Genomic DNA, 17387 nt, shown 5'->3' with positions numbered 1-17387 from the left:
ACAAAAATATATTTATCTGGGTTTGTTAATGGCAAATTTTATTAATGTAATGTTATCTTACCATGCTGTTGTCATCATATGTTATCTTGATTTATTAATGTATTTATTTCTTGCATTTGTATCCCACATTTTCCCACCGTATGGCAGGTTCAATGTGGCTTACATATTGCTAAAAAGGCGGTAAAATTTAGATTTGTAGAAGTCTAGTACGTAATACAGAAGTACAATAAACGCTTAGGTTGACATATTAGCATATTGTGAGAGAGGTTAATATTATTGTTTTCCATTTTTGAACTTTTCGTGATGTATGGTGGTGTGGGATTAGGCAGATCCAGGGGGGAAAGACTTCTTGAAAAGATGTGTTTTCAGGTTTTTTTCTGAATTGTACTTAGTTTTCCGTGAGTTCCAAAGTTGTGTGCCTATAAGGGAGAGGCTGGTGGCACACAGAGGCTTGTGAAGATTTGTATTTTATACCTTTGCAATTGGGGTAGTGAAGGGTTCGGTAGGTTCTTGCTGTTCTCGTCACGTTTCTTAATGGTAGATCGATAAGTTCCGTCATGTAATCTGATGTGAGTATTTAGATGATTCTGTGGACTACTGTGCATATTTTGAATGTTATGCGAGCGTTAATAGGAAGCCAATGTAAGCTTCTTAGGAGGAGTTTCACGCTTTCGAAGCGTGTTTTTCCGAAGATGAGTCTGGCAGCCATGTTTTGTGCTGTCTGTAGTTTTTCTTATGATTTGATCTTTGCAGCCTACGTATATACTATTGCAGTAGTCTACATGGGTTAGCACCATGGTTTGGATCGTGTTGCGGAATGAATCCCTGAGAATTTGATGACTTTCTAAAAGCCAAAATCTTTAAACTCTTATTTGTATCTCTGCTCCCACTTGGCATGTTCATATGGGATCATATCAGCTTTTCTCATTCAGTCTTACCACTGATGTGTTCAGTCAGTAAAGTTTATGGTGGTAATTTTTAAACTGTCTGCATTGGGACCAGTGTAATATTCAAACTGAAAGTATCTGCTTATTTATTTATAGCGTTTATATCCCACATATTCCCACCCAAGGGCAGGCCCAATGTGGCTTACAGGAATTTACAGAAAGCATACATCAAGTCTACAACAAACAGTCAATGGCATTGTAGTGAAAGAGGCTAGTAAGTAATAGCTTACTTTCTCTTTGAAAATTGCAGCAGATCGGTAGCTTTCTCTATAGATATTGGGTCAGTCTGCAGCTAGGTTTACCGATGGTCTTTGCATCAGTTTTCAAAATAAAAGGGCCAAAGGTGCTTTGTACCCGTAGATGTTTGCAATTTGAGTGGGTAATTTTTTCCATAGAAAATAACATACATGGTGTATCGAAAATGCAATCTGCCCATGTTATTTAATTCCACCGACCAAATGGTGGCTTTCGTTGCCTCTAAAATGTAATTTTTTGAACACTGCACTTTTATCTTCTTTAACGGTCTCTTTTACAAAGCCACTCTAGCAATTCCAGCTCGGTAAATTGAAAGGAAGCCCATTCAATTCCTATGAGCTTCCTCTCATTTGCTGTGCGGGAATCACTAGCGCGGCTTTGTAAAAGAGGCCCTGAATTTTTAGACATAATTTATGTGTGAAAATGCATTTAAAAATGGTCATCTAAAACACGATACCTTTGTTTTAGAATGGTTTTCATTTAAACTCATGGCAAATACCTGCTGAAGTTTGATTGCAAGTATAAAAGCAATGAAGATGAGATTTTACAGCTAAGATTTGGAAACGCTCACTTCAGTATCACCTGTTTCCTCTATCTAGCTTTCTTTTTTTTTTGTAACTAGTACTGCCAAGAAACTAGCTGCCAACACTCTCTCTAGAACAATTTCTAGAACATGATTTTGGTCTTGGTAATTATACCAGTACAGCCTTTTAAATAGATTTTCCCACTGTTCCTAATCTAGCCCTTGCAGCACCAGTCCTGAGGTCAACTGCCATGCCCCAAAGATCTTTGGGGGAACCTTAATTGTGGGTTCTAAGTCTGTTCACCAGGTGTGTTACCCTTTAGAGGTGACCACAATTCTTCTTTCCCCCTTCAGCAGCTGTGAACGCTCCTTCTGCAGTACCCTTAGTGGTAGCCCAGGTATGCAATCCTCAATTCAGGAACTGAGCCACTGGACCGGCCCACAGAACGTTATTTTAAAACCTTTTGGATGTTTCTGTAAGGGTATTTGGCTTTACCTCTGACTGCCATTTATTAGCAGAGGGAGTTAATCAGGCATTCAATTTATTTTATTTATTTATTGCATTTGTATCCCACATTTTCCCACCTATTTGCGGGCTCAGTGTGGCTTACAATACATTGTGAATGATGGAAATACAATTTGTTGCAGTACGATTATGGGTTACGTTGTGAAGAGTTATGGGAAGACAAAGTCAAGGTCAAAATATCATTTGGGGAATAGAACAATGGAATGTAACAATGGGGAATTGATAGGGCGATAGAACAATAGCAAGAGAACATTAGGGTATAACAATTTTATCTGTGGGTAGAGTTCCAGTAAACATGATACAGAGATAAGCACTGGTGAGAATTATGCCAACCTCTGAAGTGCTGTGTATTTTCTGTGTTCTGTAATGCCAAGCTGCATTTTCTATTTTATCGTTTCATTCCTTTTTCTTTATGTTAGACTTGAAGAAGCCCATGCTGTTGAAATAAAAGCACTGAAAAATGAAGCGGATGAATTAAAATCCCAACTTACGCAGATGGAAAAGGAGTTACAGTATCTAAATACTGAGCTAGAGGCTCAGAAAGAAGCAAACAATAGGGCTCCGACATCTACAATGAAAAATCTGATGGAACGGCTGAAGAGTCAGTTGGCTTTGAAAGAGAAGCAGCAAAAAGTAATTTTTCTTTGTTACATCCGTTTCTTAACAAAAGCAGTCGTAAAATCATTCCCTTTGTAGCAGGGGCGTAGCCAGACAGCACATTTTGGGTGGGCCTAGGCAAGAAGTGGGTGGGCACCAAATGTTCTCTCCCCCACCCCCACATCAAAAAAATATCTCAGCTGGTGGGAAAATGCTTCTCTCCAGTCTCCACCTTGGTAGCCTGCAGCAGGCATGCGCTGAAAACGGAGCATGCGAAGGTGCCAGTATTGTGGAGAGCAGCATTTTCACTACCATGTGCTATTGTTGGGTGGGCCTGAGCCCTAAGTGGGTGGGCCCCGGCTCACCCAGGCCCACCTGTGGCTACGCCACTGCTTTGTAGAGAGCTCCAAGTAAAGAAATTAATCCAGCTAATTAGGTAAGTGGTTGAGCTGAGCTGCAATTACATGCAGGCTAGCACCACTCCTATAGATAGTATGAAATGGCTAGCAGAAACCTGTTTAGGACTACTTACATCTTGCAAGCTTCCAGATAAGAAATCCTTGAACATTCTGATGTATACAAAATGTATGGTAAGTAGACAGTTTTCACCTTTTACTAAGCTGCAGTAAAAAGTGGCCTGCGGTAGTTTAGGCGTGTGTATTGGGCGCATTCCGGGCCAGGTTTTGCCGCATCTACAAATTTTTTTTTTTTTTTAATGGGACGGAAAAAGGGCCTGCTGTAAAAATGAAACCAGCGCGCGCCCAAAACCAGCCTGAGCCCTTAACGCCACCCATTCATCTAGCGGTAAAGGCTCATGCGCTACATTCGTAGTGACCAGTTGGTGCGCCAAGTGCCAATTACGCGTAGGAGGAAATAGATCATTTGTCCAGGCCTTATGGGTGTGCACCAAATCTGAAATTATGGCGCGTGCCAATTACGTGTAGGAGGAAATAAATAATTCAGACCTTACAGATGCGTGCCAAATTTGAAATTACTGTCAGGAAGGCAGCTGGCCTGGCGGTAGTCTCATTTTGGCGCATGCTGCACGCACGTAGAGCCTACCGCGGCTTAGTAAAAGGATCCCCTAAATAGCTTTCCAGACTTACCATGAGTGGAATGATTTATTTGATATTAGTAATAAGTTCTGTATACTGCAATTGCTTACATTAACATATTTTTCTATATTAATATACTTAAGTGGAAAAAGATCTGCTGTGTTGTTGCTGTTTACAGGCTCTTAGCAAAGCCCTTCTGACGTTGCGAGAAGAAATGACAGCTCATGCTGAACAGCAGATTATTGCTGCAGCAGCACAGAAGGAGGAGAATTTGAACGTTCAGCAGATTGTGGACAGGCAAACTAAAGATCTGAAGGTGAGCCGTATTGAAGTGTGGCTGTTGCAGACTTATTGTAAAAAGCCGTAGAGTATGGAATATACTTTGTGAACTGCATCCCAGCAGCAACAGAAAAGGTAACTCTTTACTAAAAAAATAATAATAGTAATGCAGATATTTATGTTGCTTTTGCCTGTGCTTATGCTGCGACAATTCCGACACTGTTCCGACTGGAACTCTTTGATGATGGTATATTGACAATCATTTTAGTGGATTGCTGGACTTTCATTTTTGAATTGTCCATCAAATTGAATTATGTGACTCCTGAAGCAGGCACCTTGCGCAACGAAATGCAGGGCTGCGTCGAATCCATACATTTATTGTACATTTTAATAAACGTTTGTTTGCCTTTGTGTTGGAAATTGATTGGACTTCCCCCATTCTTTTTGTCTTTTTTAGGTTTTGTTCGCTCGTTTGAGGTTCTTCTTTTTTCTTTGTTTTTGTTTTACTTTTGTGTGTGTGTGTGTGTGTTGCACCATCAGACATGCCAGTTTTGCAAAATTCCAAATAGGGCAATTTTTGTTTGAACTGAGCCTTGACTCCTCCTCCTACCAACTGTAGAAGAAACTCCTCTTGTAGATTATTAAGGACAGATTTATTAAACTATGTCCCCTCCCCCCCCACCCCCCCCCCCCCAAAAAAGTCATTTTTCCCATCTTCAATGGGGTACATAGGGAAAAGCATAGCTAGCAGAGAAAAAGAAGTGACGAGGCCTGTAGATAGGTTGTTCAGTTCTAAAGGCCGTACCTACTACTACTACTACTTATCATTTCTATAGCTGTACCTCTAAAAGGATTAAGGGTCCTTTTACAAAGGTGCGTTATTTATTTGTTACATTTGTACCCCACATTTTCCCACCTATTTGCAGGCTCAATGTGGCTTACACAGTACCATCAAGGCGTTCGCCAAGTCGGTTGAGAACAAATACAAGGTTGTATAGTGATCGAATGAGGTAGTTGTGAAGTTTTGTTTTGTTTTTTTTGCTGTTATCTCAGCAACCACTTTGAATTTCAACAAGAAATTTATTGTACTTATTTAGCCATCATACGTATTACTAATTTGACCAACGTTTAATTATCTTAAACTATGTTGATGATGTTCACATTTTTTTTGTGCATTTAAAATGGTTGAGCTAAACACAATAAAATAATATGGGAATTTGTGGGGGTTAGTTCTATAAGAATGCACCCATATATAGGTACCTATTCTAGGGCTATATACGCACATATGCACTTAGGTGTACCCTCTGAATAATATTATTATTGGGTCCCAGGCCTAACTTTGGTTCAGGCTCCAAAATGAGAGAAAAACTTATAGGCCTGTGTCTCTGACGTGAACTTTAGTGTTGAAACACTGCAGAGAAAAACAGAAAACCACAAGGGTGGGGGTCTAACTGACAGAGTAACATTGTTTAGCAACATGGTGGCCACAGATGTGTTAGTGAAAAACAGTACAAAATGGCTCCTCAAGAAGATGTAGCAATATGGTGGTAACGGATGTTTTTGAAAAGCAAAACAAAGATGGCTTCATAGGAAGACGAACAAAAAAAGGTCCAAGTCTCCCGCAAAACACACATACAACAACAAAAAGAGCAGAAGAAAAGCCAAAACAGACCAGATAAAAACCATAGGGAGTAAGAGCACCAAAGAAGTTTATTAGGACCCAACACGGTCCATGTTTCGGCCAACCGGCCTTCTTCAGGGGTCTAAAATCAAACAAAACATGACACAATCAAAATATATATAAACTTAAGTATATATAGATACAAATATAAAAATAAAATCCTACAACTCAAATATATCAATAACAAAAAAAAAACAAGGTTAAAAAAGTTTAAAAATAAAGTTAAAAACAAAATCACAATCATTAAAACACTGACATATGAAAATATTCTTTTGTTGGCTCATATATACATTACATATTTTTTTAGTTAGTATTCATTTATACCTTCTTAACGTCTTTATGGTCTTGTGCATACATTTTGGCCATACAATATTTAATTTTTAGGTTTTGGATATTACAAACACCTAATTTTTGTTTTTACTATTATCATTTTTATTTTTTATTTTTCATTCATTTTCATTTTCGTTTTTATTTTATTTTGCTAAACAATTGGTTGGTAATGTATTCTACACTTCATCATAATTGTTTGTCACAATATATTTTCAGTTTGGGTTAGTCTCAAAATTTTCTTTGTTACATTTGAACGCCATTATTCCTTTTAGCCATATCATATTTTAGGTACGTGATGTTTATATACACTTATCTTTCTTTACGTTTATCTTTTTATTTTTATTTTCCATCATTTCACATAAAATATAAAATTTTTCAGTTCGCATTAGTTGGTACTTCCGGTTCAACGCGTTCCATATAAGTCATTAATTACAAAAAATATTTTCCAGACATGCGTAGCGTATACTACTACTACTACTTCTACTTATCATTTCTATAGCGCTACCGGACGTACGCAGCGCTTCACACTTGAACATGGAGAGACAATCCCTGCTCAATAGAGCTTACAAACTAATTATGACAGACAGGACAAGTAAGAGATAAGGGTTAGGACAGACAGGATATATCAGGGATAGGGGACAGTTGAAGGTTTAGGAGTTAAAAACAACATCGAAGAGGTGGGTTTGTGCGCCAAAATTGAAATTACCACAAGGGTCACGCGATAACTGGGCGGTAACTCCAATTTGGTGCGTGTTCGGCGCACGTAGGTGCCTACATAGCTTAGTAAAAGGGGCCCTCTATTACCTCAGATACAAACTTAGGGATTCTTTTACTATGGTGTGGTAATGATTAGCGCATGCCAAATGCCACACAGCCAATAGGAATATAATGGGCTGCCTGGCATTTAGTGTGTGCTAATCGTTAGCACACCTTAGTGAAAAGGATCCCTTAAATTGTAATCTCTCTGGGTACAGAGAAATACCTTTCGTGCCTGAATGTTACACACCTGGAGCTACAACTGAAAAGGTGGGAGCTAAATCCAAATAAATAAATTTTATCATGCCCTAGGCAATCTAAATTAAATCAAAATTTTCTGATGATTATTTTTATAGGTACGCATAGATGATTTAAATGAGCAGATCTCAAAACTTAAGGATGCCCATAGGGCTAACAAACAGAGGGAAAGCTCTTTGGCAGAGAAAATGGACACTTTAAATCACGAACTTGAAGATAAACAAAAAGCCCTCAACAGATTGCAAAGAGTAAAAGAGGAAGCGGATAGAGAGAATGAAGAACTGAAAAAGAAGGTCAAGAGGCTCACTAGCGGCTTACAGGTAGAATGTGATTTCACATGTTATTTGTGGTTTTGTTTTTGTTACATTTGTACCCTGCGCTTTCCCACTCATGGCAGGCTCAATGCGGCTTACATGGGGCAATGGAGGGTTAAGTGACTTGCCCAGAGTCACAAGGAGCTGCCTGTGCCTGAAGTGGGAATTGAACTCAGTTCCTCAGTTCCCCAGGACCAAAGTCAACCACCCTAACCACTAGGCCACTCCTCCACGGTTGCTACTATTTGAGATTCTACATGGAATGTTGCTATTCCACTAGCAACATTCCGTGTAGAAGTCAGCCCTTGCAGATCACCAATGTGGCCGCGCAGGCTTCTGCTTCTGTGAGTCTGACGTCCTGCACGTACGTGCAGGACGTCAGACTCACAGAAACAGAAGCCTGCGCAGCCTTCTACATGGAATGTTGCTAGTGGAATAGCAACATTCCATGTAGAATCTCCAATAGTATCTATTTTATTTTTGTTACATTTGTACCCCACGCTTTCCCACTCATGGCAGGCTCAATGCGGCTTACATGGGGCAATGGAGGGTTAAGTGACTTGCCCAGAGTCGCAAGGAGCTGCCTGTGCCAGGAATCGAACTCAGTTCCTCAGTTCCCCAGGACCAAAGTCCACAAGCCTAACCACTAGGCCACTACTCCACTATGAGGTTTCAATCAGGTCTCACCTCTGTGTAAAGAAAAACTAGGAGTAAGTATTCACTTCTACGGTCAGAGTTTCTGAGGTCATTTCTTATCTACGGCGGTAAGGAAGTGGGGAAATAAAGGGCCAGTGTAAGTAGTACATTTGTAAGATTTGTTTTTATTAACGAAGACCTCCGTCTTGGAAGATGTTGTTGGGAGTTATTTATCAAGTGGTTTTTTTTTCCCTTGCTGTGCCTACGTGAAAAATCATCTAGAAATTGGGTTGATGATATTTAAGTAGCAAAGATACAAGGAAAAAAAAAAATGTGGTGCCTTCCTATAGTAGTGTCATCATTATATATAGTTCTAAAATGAAAAAGAAATTGATCTTGTTTATAATTTGATGCTTGTCTTTAATGCCTTCATTAAGGGCTCCTTTTACTAAGCCTTGGTACCGTGCACCAAATTGACACTTCCGCCTGGGTAGCGTGCCCACTCTGCTGTAATTTTGAAGTTGGTGCGTGCTGTTTCCCGCAGTAGAAACTATTTTTCTATTTTCTACCACGGGGGATGTTCTCGGCGGTAACCAGCAGCGCGGCCACGTTGGCTGCGCTGCACGATTACCACACGTGTAGCACATGAGTCTTTACCTTGACGGTAAGAGCTCAGGCAGTAAATAGCCATATGCTACTTTTAATTCTAGTGCACGGCCATTTACTGCCCCCCATTAAAAAAAAAAGCATTTTTTCTCAGGCACAGTAAAACAAAATGGCCAAACGTGCGCCAAAAACACGCACCCACACGACCGCAGGCCACTTTTTGCCACAGCTTAGTAAAAGGGCCTCTAAAAGAAATAAATTGGTGAAAATATTTACTGATGGCCTGTAAAAACACGGGATTATGAGATGTTTTTAGATAGAATAGATGGTCTTGTGACTGTTTTTTTTATTATTTTCTGGCATTCTTTTGTTTTATTTTAATTTGTAAACCGCTCTGACTTGTTTTAGTATATGATGTATTTTAAACTATTAAAATGTACCTGTACTCTCATGAGAGAGCGTAGGAGGGCCCAAACAGTGAGAAATCCAGCCGTACAAATTGTACATATTTTTTTCAGAGCAAGCAGAGTCCAGACAATAAACAAAGTTTGGTTGATGAGCTTCAAAAGAAAATCAGAAGGCTAGAAATTGAACTGGAGAAGAAGGCAGATGAAATGGAGAAGAAAACTGCAAGAGAAGACAAGGTATGTATGACTTCTATATCCCACATTAGCCCAAACAAGGTTGAGTTCAATGTGGCTTACAATAAACAGCATAGGATACATAACAAAGAATAATGCATAAGAAAGTAATTTGTTGTAAGAATCCAATTTTACAATACAGTATCATAAACATACTGGGATAGCCGTGGATGTTTAACGTGTAGAAAATCTATTATGAATGAGAAATTGTACACGAAGCAAAGAGAAAGTTAATGGTAAATAGAGTAATAACCAATTCAGGTAATAATTAGTTGTTTGAGATATGGTTGTTCTTTGTGAGGGCTTGTTTGAATAGGAACGATTTGAGGATTTTGCGGAACTTAGTATATTCCTGTAAATTTCTTATTTTGGGTGGTAAGGAGTTCCACCATTTGGTTCCTAGGTAAGTGAAGTCTGCAGAGTGCACAATTTTGTAGATCACTTTTTTGCAATTTGAGAGGTTTAGTCTGAGATAGTTTCTTGCCTCATATTTAGTGTTTCTTTGAGGTAAGTTTATTAATGGTACCATGTAGTCTGGAGCTGTGCCATTTAGGATTTGAAGGGGATTCTTGCTTTGATGGGAAGCCAGTGTAATTTGATTAATAAAGGGGAGGCACTTTCAAAACGAGAAATTTTATATATGAAAACTGCAACAGAAGACAAGGTATGGCTTCTGCTGTACCTTGTGCCTTCTGCTTTGATCAGCTCACACTAAAAAGTGTTGCATCACCCAGGGACTGGCGATTGGTGGCTAGAAAGCAGTGCTAGACTGTGCGTGTTGGTTTTGTTTATATCTCTATGGTAACATTCCTGTGGCTGCTGGAGCACAGCATTGGCAGAGAGACTCAGCCAGAACGCGATACTGAAACCAGATTCCTGTTAAAAGTGCAGCACGGCTGCTTTGAGAGAGAACAGTAATTTGAATGGACATTCAAAGATATTAAACATTTCCCTTCTTGTTTTTTTCTCATTCATTTTGCAGTGTAGCTTTAGTAACTTAACAGCCGACTACATATGGTTTACAGTGGCCTTGCTGTTACTGTAATTTGCTAATCTAAATTAGGTGATTCGGCATAAATAGTGGCTGTCGTTGCTCTGCGTATGTATCGTGGATGCGGAGTGTCTTTTCCCTTCCTCTTAGAGAAAGTAAATGAGTTGGCATCAACTGTTTCATATGCCCAACTGGAACGGACTTTATTTGCAAAATGTTATCTTCTTTTTTTTTTTTTGTACATTGTGCGATTAAATTTCTCAAACGTGAGTTCACGCTTTTTTTGCAGAGCTCTAAAGAAGAAATTATAAGGTGGGAAGAAGGTAAAAAGTGGCAAACCAGAGTGGAAGGGATACGGAGCAAGCTGAAAGAAAAGGAGAAAGAGGTGGAGACGCTGACAAAACAGCTGAGTACGCTGAAGGAACTTTATTCCAAGTAAGCTGATTTGCATTTTCATGTACTGCGCTATATACAGTTTTCAGAGATCTTCAATGTTTATTGCATAATAATTGATTTGAAAACAATTTATTCAAAATAGCAATATATTCCTGTGAGCAAAGGAACTCTGGCAGGTTTATAAGACATCAGGGCTGCCCCATTACCATTCCAGCCTCCGTTCTGTTATATTCTTGAAAGCATTTCCTGGCGAGTCCTTGGATAATTAGCATTCTTGTAATAAAATGAAGTTCGTCACTTGTCCTGTGCTATGTGATCAGATGTGAAGGACTGGAACTAGAATATTCTGTGTAGCAAAACTGCATGTCTGGCAAAGAGGGCATCAGGACTCCAAGATGGGTTTGTTCCTGATATCGCATAACATTTTACATTTCTAGATTGCCTTCCTCACAATTAAGTAGTCCAAATCATTTAAAAAGAAACACTCCTATATCTACAACATGAAACTTGAAAAATGATTTTGAAAAAGCAGTCTCAATTATATTAATTAAATTATGGAGATAATTTTCATTAATTTAAGTTGAGGCTGTGTTTTTGATGAATTTTTGAAATTCACTGTTTATAGTTGTTTTGTTTTTATATGTCCCAAATCATTTTGCAGCATGCATTAAGTTACAATACAGTAAGCTGCGGTAAAGAACATAAGAATAGCCATACTGGATCAGACCAATGGTCCATCTAGCCCAGTATCCTGCTTCCAACAGTGGCCAAACCAGGTCACAAGTACCTGGCAGAAACCCAAATAGTAGCAAGATTCCATGTTACCAATCCCAGGGCAAGCAGTGGCTTCCCCATGTCTGTCTCAATAGCAGACTACGGACTTTTCCTGCCAGTGTGTCTCAGCTGCTAAACACCATTGACCCATCATTTATTCCTACCCTCCTGTACACCTGCTATCACCCCAATCTTCTGTCCCTGATTAACCCTTGGCTGGCAGGAAGGCATGTCGCTCCCTGTCATTGCTGACTTTGTTTCCTGGCGGACACGGTGTTCCCCCCACTAATTACCCTCATTCTTTACCTCATTGAGTAAACATTCTTCTCCGAGGACAAGCAGGCTGCTTGTTCTCACTGATGGGTGACGTCCACGGCAGCCCCTCCAATTGGAATCTTCACTAGCAAAGTCCTTTGCTAGCCCTCGCGCGCCCGCGCGCACCGCGCATGCGCGGCCGTCTTCCCGCCCGAAACCGCTCGAGCCGGCCAGTCTTCTTTTGTCCGCACTCGGTACGGTCGTATTTTTCGCCGTGTCGAGCCCCGGAGAGTCGACCTCGCGCGTCCATATTGTTGAACGTGTTTTTTTCTTCGGAAAAGCTTTTCTTGTACTCGGGAAGTGCTCCGGAACCCCTCCACCGGGTTTCGTTTCAATCCTCCCCGTATTTCCAGCTTTTGGCCCAGATAAGTTTTCTTTCATCGTCGGGGTAGGCCTCTTTTCGGCCTCGGTCGAGATTTTCTCCCTCTAAAGTTTTTTGTGCTCTTTTTCCGTCATTTCGGACTTTGATTTCGCCGGCGTGATTTTTCCGCCCATGACATCGAAGCCTTCCAGCGGCTTCAAGAAGTGCACCCAGTGCGCCCGGGTTATCTCGCTCACTGATCGACACTCGTCGTGTCTTCAGTGTCTGGGGGCCGAGCACCGCCCTCAGAACTGTAGTCTGTGTTCCCTGCTTCAAAGGCGGACTCAGGTAGCGAGACTAGCCCAGTGGAACGTTTTGTTCTCGGGCTCTTCGTCGGCATCGGCACCGGGATCTTCGAGTGCATCGACGTCGTCAGCGTCCAGACCATCTTCCTCGGCCGCCCTTGCATCGAGTGCATCGAGGCATCGGGCCTCTGCATCGGCGCCGAGACATCGGATAGCTGCATCGACGTCGGTGGTACTGGGACCTCGTCTGCTGAAGTCGTCGGACGGTGGTGCATCGTCAGGAGTGCAGGTGAGGGCTGTCCATTCCCCTGCTGGTGGCGGTGAGCCTTCGGGTGGGTCTCCTCCCACCCTGAGGGCTCCTGCGGTACAGCCCCCCCGAGACCGACCTTCTTCGGCCTCGGCCCCGAGGAAGCGACGGATGGATTCTACGTCCTCCTCGTCGGTGCCGGGGAGCTCCGGTGACATGCTTCGGAAGAAGTCGAAGAAGCATCGACACCGGTCTCCTCCCCGCGTCGGCACCGAGAGCTCTGGGTCGCCGAGGGATTCGGCACCCAGCAGGCATCGGCACCGAGAGGACCGCTCACCCTCTGTCCAAGAGGTGTCGATGCGCTCCACTCTGGACAGCCCGGAACAGCCTCCTCGCCCGGAACAGGTCCTGACGTCGACGCCTGCATCGACCTCACAGCCTTTCTCTGCAGCCGCTCTAAACGAGAGCCTCCGGGCCGTTCTCCCAGAGATTCTGGGAGAGCTGTTGCGCCCTACCCCTCCGGTACCGGCGGTGCTTGCGCCTCCGGTACCGTCGAGCGTGGCGCCGGCTGGCCCATCGCCCAGGTTGAGGTCCCCGACGTCGGTACCGCGTGCGGTGCCGGCAGCGGCCACCTCCCAGGAAGGCTCCCCGACTACGTCGGCGGAGGGAGCTTCGCCGATGCGGGCGAGGGAGTCTACCTCTCGACGCCCCCATCGTGGACGTGGCTCCACTGAGTCGAGCAGGGCGAGGTTGCAGACACAGGTTCGTGAACTTGTGTCTGACACCGAGGGTGAGGCCTCGTGGGAGGAAGAGGAAGATCCTAGATATTTCTCTGACGAGGAGTCTGAGGGTCTTCCTTCTGATCCCACTCCCTCTCCTGAAAGACAGCTTTCTCCTCCCGAGAGTCTGTCTTTCGCTTCCTTTGTCCGGGAGATGTCTACGGCCATCCCCTTCCCGGTGGTTGTGGAGGACGAGCCCAGGGCTGAAATGTTTGAGCTCCTGGACTATCCTTCTCCACCTAAGGAAGCGTCCACTGTTCCCTTGCACCATGTCCTGAAAAAGACATTGCTTGCGAACTGGACCAAGCCATTAAGTAATCCCCACATTCCCAAGAAGATCGAGTCCCAGTACCGGATCCATGGGGACCCAGAGCTGATGCGCACTCAGTTGCCTCACGACTCTGGAGTTGTGGATTTGGCCCTAAAGAAGGCTAAGAGTTCTAGGGAACATGCTTCGGCGCCCCCGGGCAAGGACGCTAGAACCTTAGACTCCTTTGGGAGGAAGGCCTACCATTCCTCTATGCTCGTGTCCAAGATCCAGTCTTACCAGCTCTACACGAGCATACACATGCGGAACAATGTGCGGCAGTTGGCGGGCTTGGTTGATGCTCTTCCCCCTGAGCAGGCCAAGCCTTTTCAGGAGGTGGTCAGGCAGCTGAAGGCGTGCAGAAAATTCCTGGCCAGAGGAGTTTATGACACTTTTGATGTTGCGTCCAGGGCCGCTGCTCAAGGTGTGGTGATGCGCAGGCTCTCATGGCTGCGTGCCGCCGACCTGGAGAATAGAATCCAGCAGCGGATTGCGGACTCGCCTTGCCGTGCGGACAACATTTTTGGCGAAAAAGTCGAACAGGTGGTAGAGTCTCTCCACCAGCGGGACACCGCATTCGACAAATTCGCCCGCCGGCAGCCTTCAGCTTCTACCTCTACAGGTAGACGATTTTTCGGGGGAAGGAAGACTGTTCCCTACTCTTCTGGCAAGCGTAGGTACAATCCTCCTTCCCGACAGCCTGCGGCCCAGGCTAAGCCCCAGCGCGCTCGCTCTCGTCAGCAGCGTGCGACTCAGCAAGGCCCCGCGGCTCCCCAGCAAAAGCAAGGGGCGAGCTTTTGACTGGCTCCAGCAGAGCATAGCCGACATCCAAGTGTCCGTGCCGGGCGACCTGCCAGTCGGAGGGAGGTTGAAAGCTTTTCACCGAAGGTGGCCTCTCATAACCTCCGATCAGTGGGTTCTGCAAATAGTCCGGCAGGGGTACACCCTCAATTTGACCTCAAAACCTCCAAATTGTCCACCGGGAGCTCAGTCTTACAGCTTCCAGCACAAGAGGGTACTTGCAGAGGAACTCTCCGCCCTTCTCAGCGCCAATGCGGTCGAGCCCGTGCCATCCGGGCAAGAAGGGCTGGGATTCTATTCCAGGTACTTCCTTGTGGAAAAGAAAACAGGGGGGATGCGTCCCATCCTAGACCTAAGGGCCCTGAACAAATATCTCGTAAAAGAAAAGTTCAGGATGCTTTCCCTGGGCACCCTTCTCCCCATGATTCAGCAAAACGATTGGCTATGCTCTCTGGACTTGAAGGATGCCTACACACATATCCCGATACTGCCAGCTCACAGACAGTATCTGCGATTTCAGTTGGGCACACGCCACTTCCAGTACTGTGTGCTACCCTTTGGGCTCGCCTCTGCGCCCAGGGTGTTCACAAAGTGCCTAGCTGTGGTAGCAGCGGCACTTCGCAGGCTGGGAGTACACGTGTTCCCATATCTCGACGATTGGCTGGTAAAGAACACGTCCGAGGCAGGAGCCCTGCAGTCCATGCAGATGACTATTCGCCTTCTGGAGCTACTGGGGTTTGTGATAAATTACCCAAAGTCCCATCTTCTTCCAGTGCAGAACCTCGAATTCATAGGAGCCCTGCTGGATTCTCGGACGACTCGCGCCTATCTCCCAGAGACGAGAGCCAACAACTTGTTGTCCCTCGTCTCCCGGGTGCGGGCGTCCCAGCAGATCACAGCTCGGCAGATGTTGAGATTGCTGGGCCATATGGCCTCCACAGTTCATGTGACTCCCATGGCCCGCCTTCACATGAGATCTGCTCAATGGACCCTAGCCTCCCAGTGGTATCAGGCCGCTGGAGGTCTAGAGGACGTGATCCACCTGTCCACGAATTTTCTCGAATCCCTGTATTGGTGGACGATTTGGACCAATTTGACTCTGGGACGTCCCTTCCAAATTCCTCAGCCACAAAAAGTGCTGACCACGGATGCGTCTCTCCTGGGATGGGGAGCTCATGTCGATGGGCTTCACACCCAAGGAAGCTGGTCCCTCCAAGAACGCGATCTACAGATCAATCTTCTGGAGTTACGAGCGATCTGGAACGCTCTGAAGGCTTTCAGAGATCGGCTGTCCCACCAAATTATTCAAATTCAGACAGACAACCAGGTTGCCATGTACTATGTAAACAAGCAGGGGGGCACCGGATCTCGCCCCCTGTGTCAGGAAGCCGTCAGCATGTGGACCTGGGCTCGCCGGTACGGCATGGTGCTCCAAGCCACATATCTGGCAGGCGTAAACAACAGTCTGGCCGACAGGTTGAGCAGGATTATGCAACCTCACGAGTGGTCGCTCAGCTCCCGAGTGGTGCGCCAGATCTTCCAAGCGTGGGGCACCCCCTTGGTGGATCTCTTCGCATCTCGAGCAAACCACAAAGTCCCTCAGTTCTGTTCCAGGCTTCAGGCCACCGGCAGACTGGCGTCGGATGCCTTCCTCCTCGATTGGGGGGAGGGCCTGCTGTATGCTTATCCTCCCATTCCTCTGGTGGGGAAGACTTTGTTGAAACTCAAGCAAGACCGAGGCACCATGATCCTGATTGCTCCTTTTTGGCCGCGTCAGATCTGGTTCCCTCTTCTTCTGGAGTTATCCTCCGAAGAACCGTGGAGATTGGAGTGTTTTCCGACCCTCATCACGCAGGACGAAGGGGCTCTTCTGCATCCCAACCTCCGGTCCCTGGCTCTCACGGCCTGGATGTTGAGGGCGTAGATTTTGCCTCTTTGGGTCTGCCAGAGGGTGTCTCCCGTATCTTGCTTGCTTCCAGGAAAGACTCCACTAAGAGAAGTTACTTCTTTCATTGGAGGAGGTTTGCCGTCTGGTGTGACAGCAAGGCCCTAGATCCTCGCTCTTGTCCTACACAGACCCTGCTTGAATACCTTCTGCACTTGTCTGAGTCTGGTCTTAAGACCAACTCCGTAAGGGTTCATCTTAGTGCAATCAGTGCATACCATTACCAAGTGGAAGGTAAGCCGATCTCAGGACAGCCTTTAGTTGTTCGCTTCATGAGAGGTTTGCTTTTGTCAAAGCCCCCTGTCAAGCCTCCTACAGTGTCATGGGATCTCAATGTCGTTCTCACCCAGCTGATGAAACCTCCTTTTGAGCCACTGAATTCCTGCCATCTGAAGTACTTGACCTGGAAGGTCATTTTCTTGGTGGCAGTTACTTCAGCTCGTAGAGTCAGTGAGCTTCAGGCCCTGGTAGCCCAGGCCCCTTACACCAAATTTCATCATAACAGAGTAGTCCTCCGCACTCACCCTAAGTTCTTGCCAAAGGTCGTGTCGGAGTTCCATCTGAACCAGTCAATTGTCTTGCCAACATTCTTTCCCCGTCCTCATTCCTGCCCTGCTGAACGTCAGCTGCACACATTGGACTGCAAGAGAGCATTGGCCTTCTACCTGGAGCGGACACAGCCCCACAGACAGTCCGCCCAATTGTTTGTTTCTTTTGATCCCAATAGGAGGGGAGTGGCTGTAGGGAAACGCACCATATCCAATTGGCTAGCAGATTGCATTTCCTTCACTTACGCCCAGGCGGGGCTGGCTCTTGAGGGTC

At 44.9% G+C, this 17387-nt stretch overlaps 1 protein-coding gene across 3 annotated transcripts in view; it reads left to right on the top strand.

Moving 5' to 3' along the window:
• Positions 1 to 17387, top strand: part of CEP290 (centrosomal protein 290) — a 141800-nt gene that overhangs the window by 85639 nt on the left and 38774 nt on the right. For all 3 annotated transcript variants that reach the window (XR_003943313.1, XM_030214123.1, XM_030214122.1), the window contains exons 37-41: positions 2671 to 2884; positions 4082 to 4219; positions 7306 to 7527; positions 9282 to 9407; positions 10685 to 10830. Coding sequence is in view for 2 of the 3 variants with exons in the window: in XM_030214123.1 (XP_030069983.1) it covers positions 2671 to 2884; positions 4082 to 4219; positions 7306 to 7527; positions 9282 to 9407; positions 10685 to 10830 (846 nt within the window). In the remaining variant the exon portion in view is untranslated. The remainder of the gene's footprint in view (positions 1 to 2670; positions 2885 to 4081; positions 4220 to 7305; positions 7528 to 9281; positions 9408 to 10684; positions 10831 to 17387) is intronic.

The sequence above is a fragment of the Microcaecilia unicolor genome, chromosome 9 (genome assembly GCF_901765095.1).
Source record: "Microcaecilia unicolor chromosome 9, aMicUni1.1, whole genome shotgun sequence".
NCBI lineage: Eukaryota > Metazoa > Chordata > Amphibia > Gymnophiona > Siphonopidae > Microcaecilia > Microcaecilia unicolor.
This window is presented reverse-complemented; position numbering and strand designations above follow the sequence as displayed.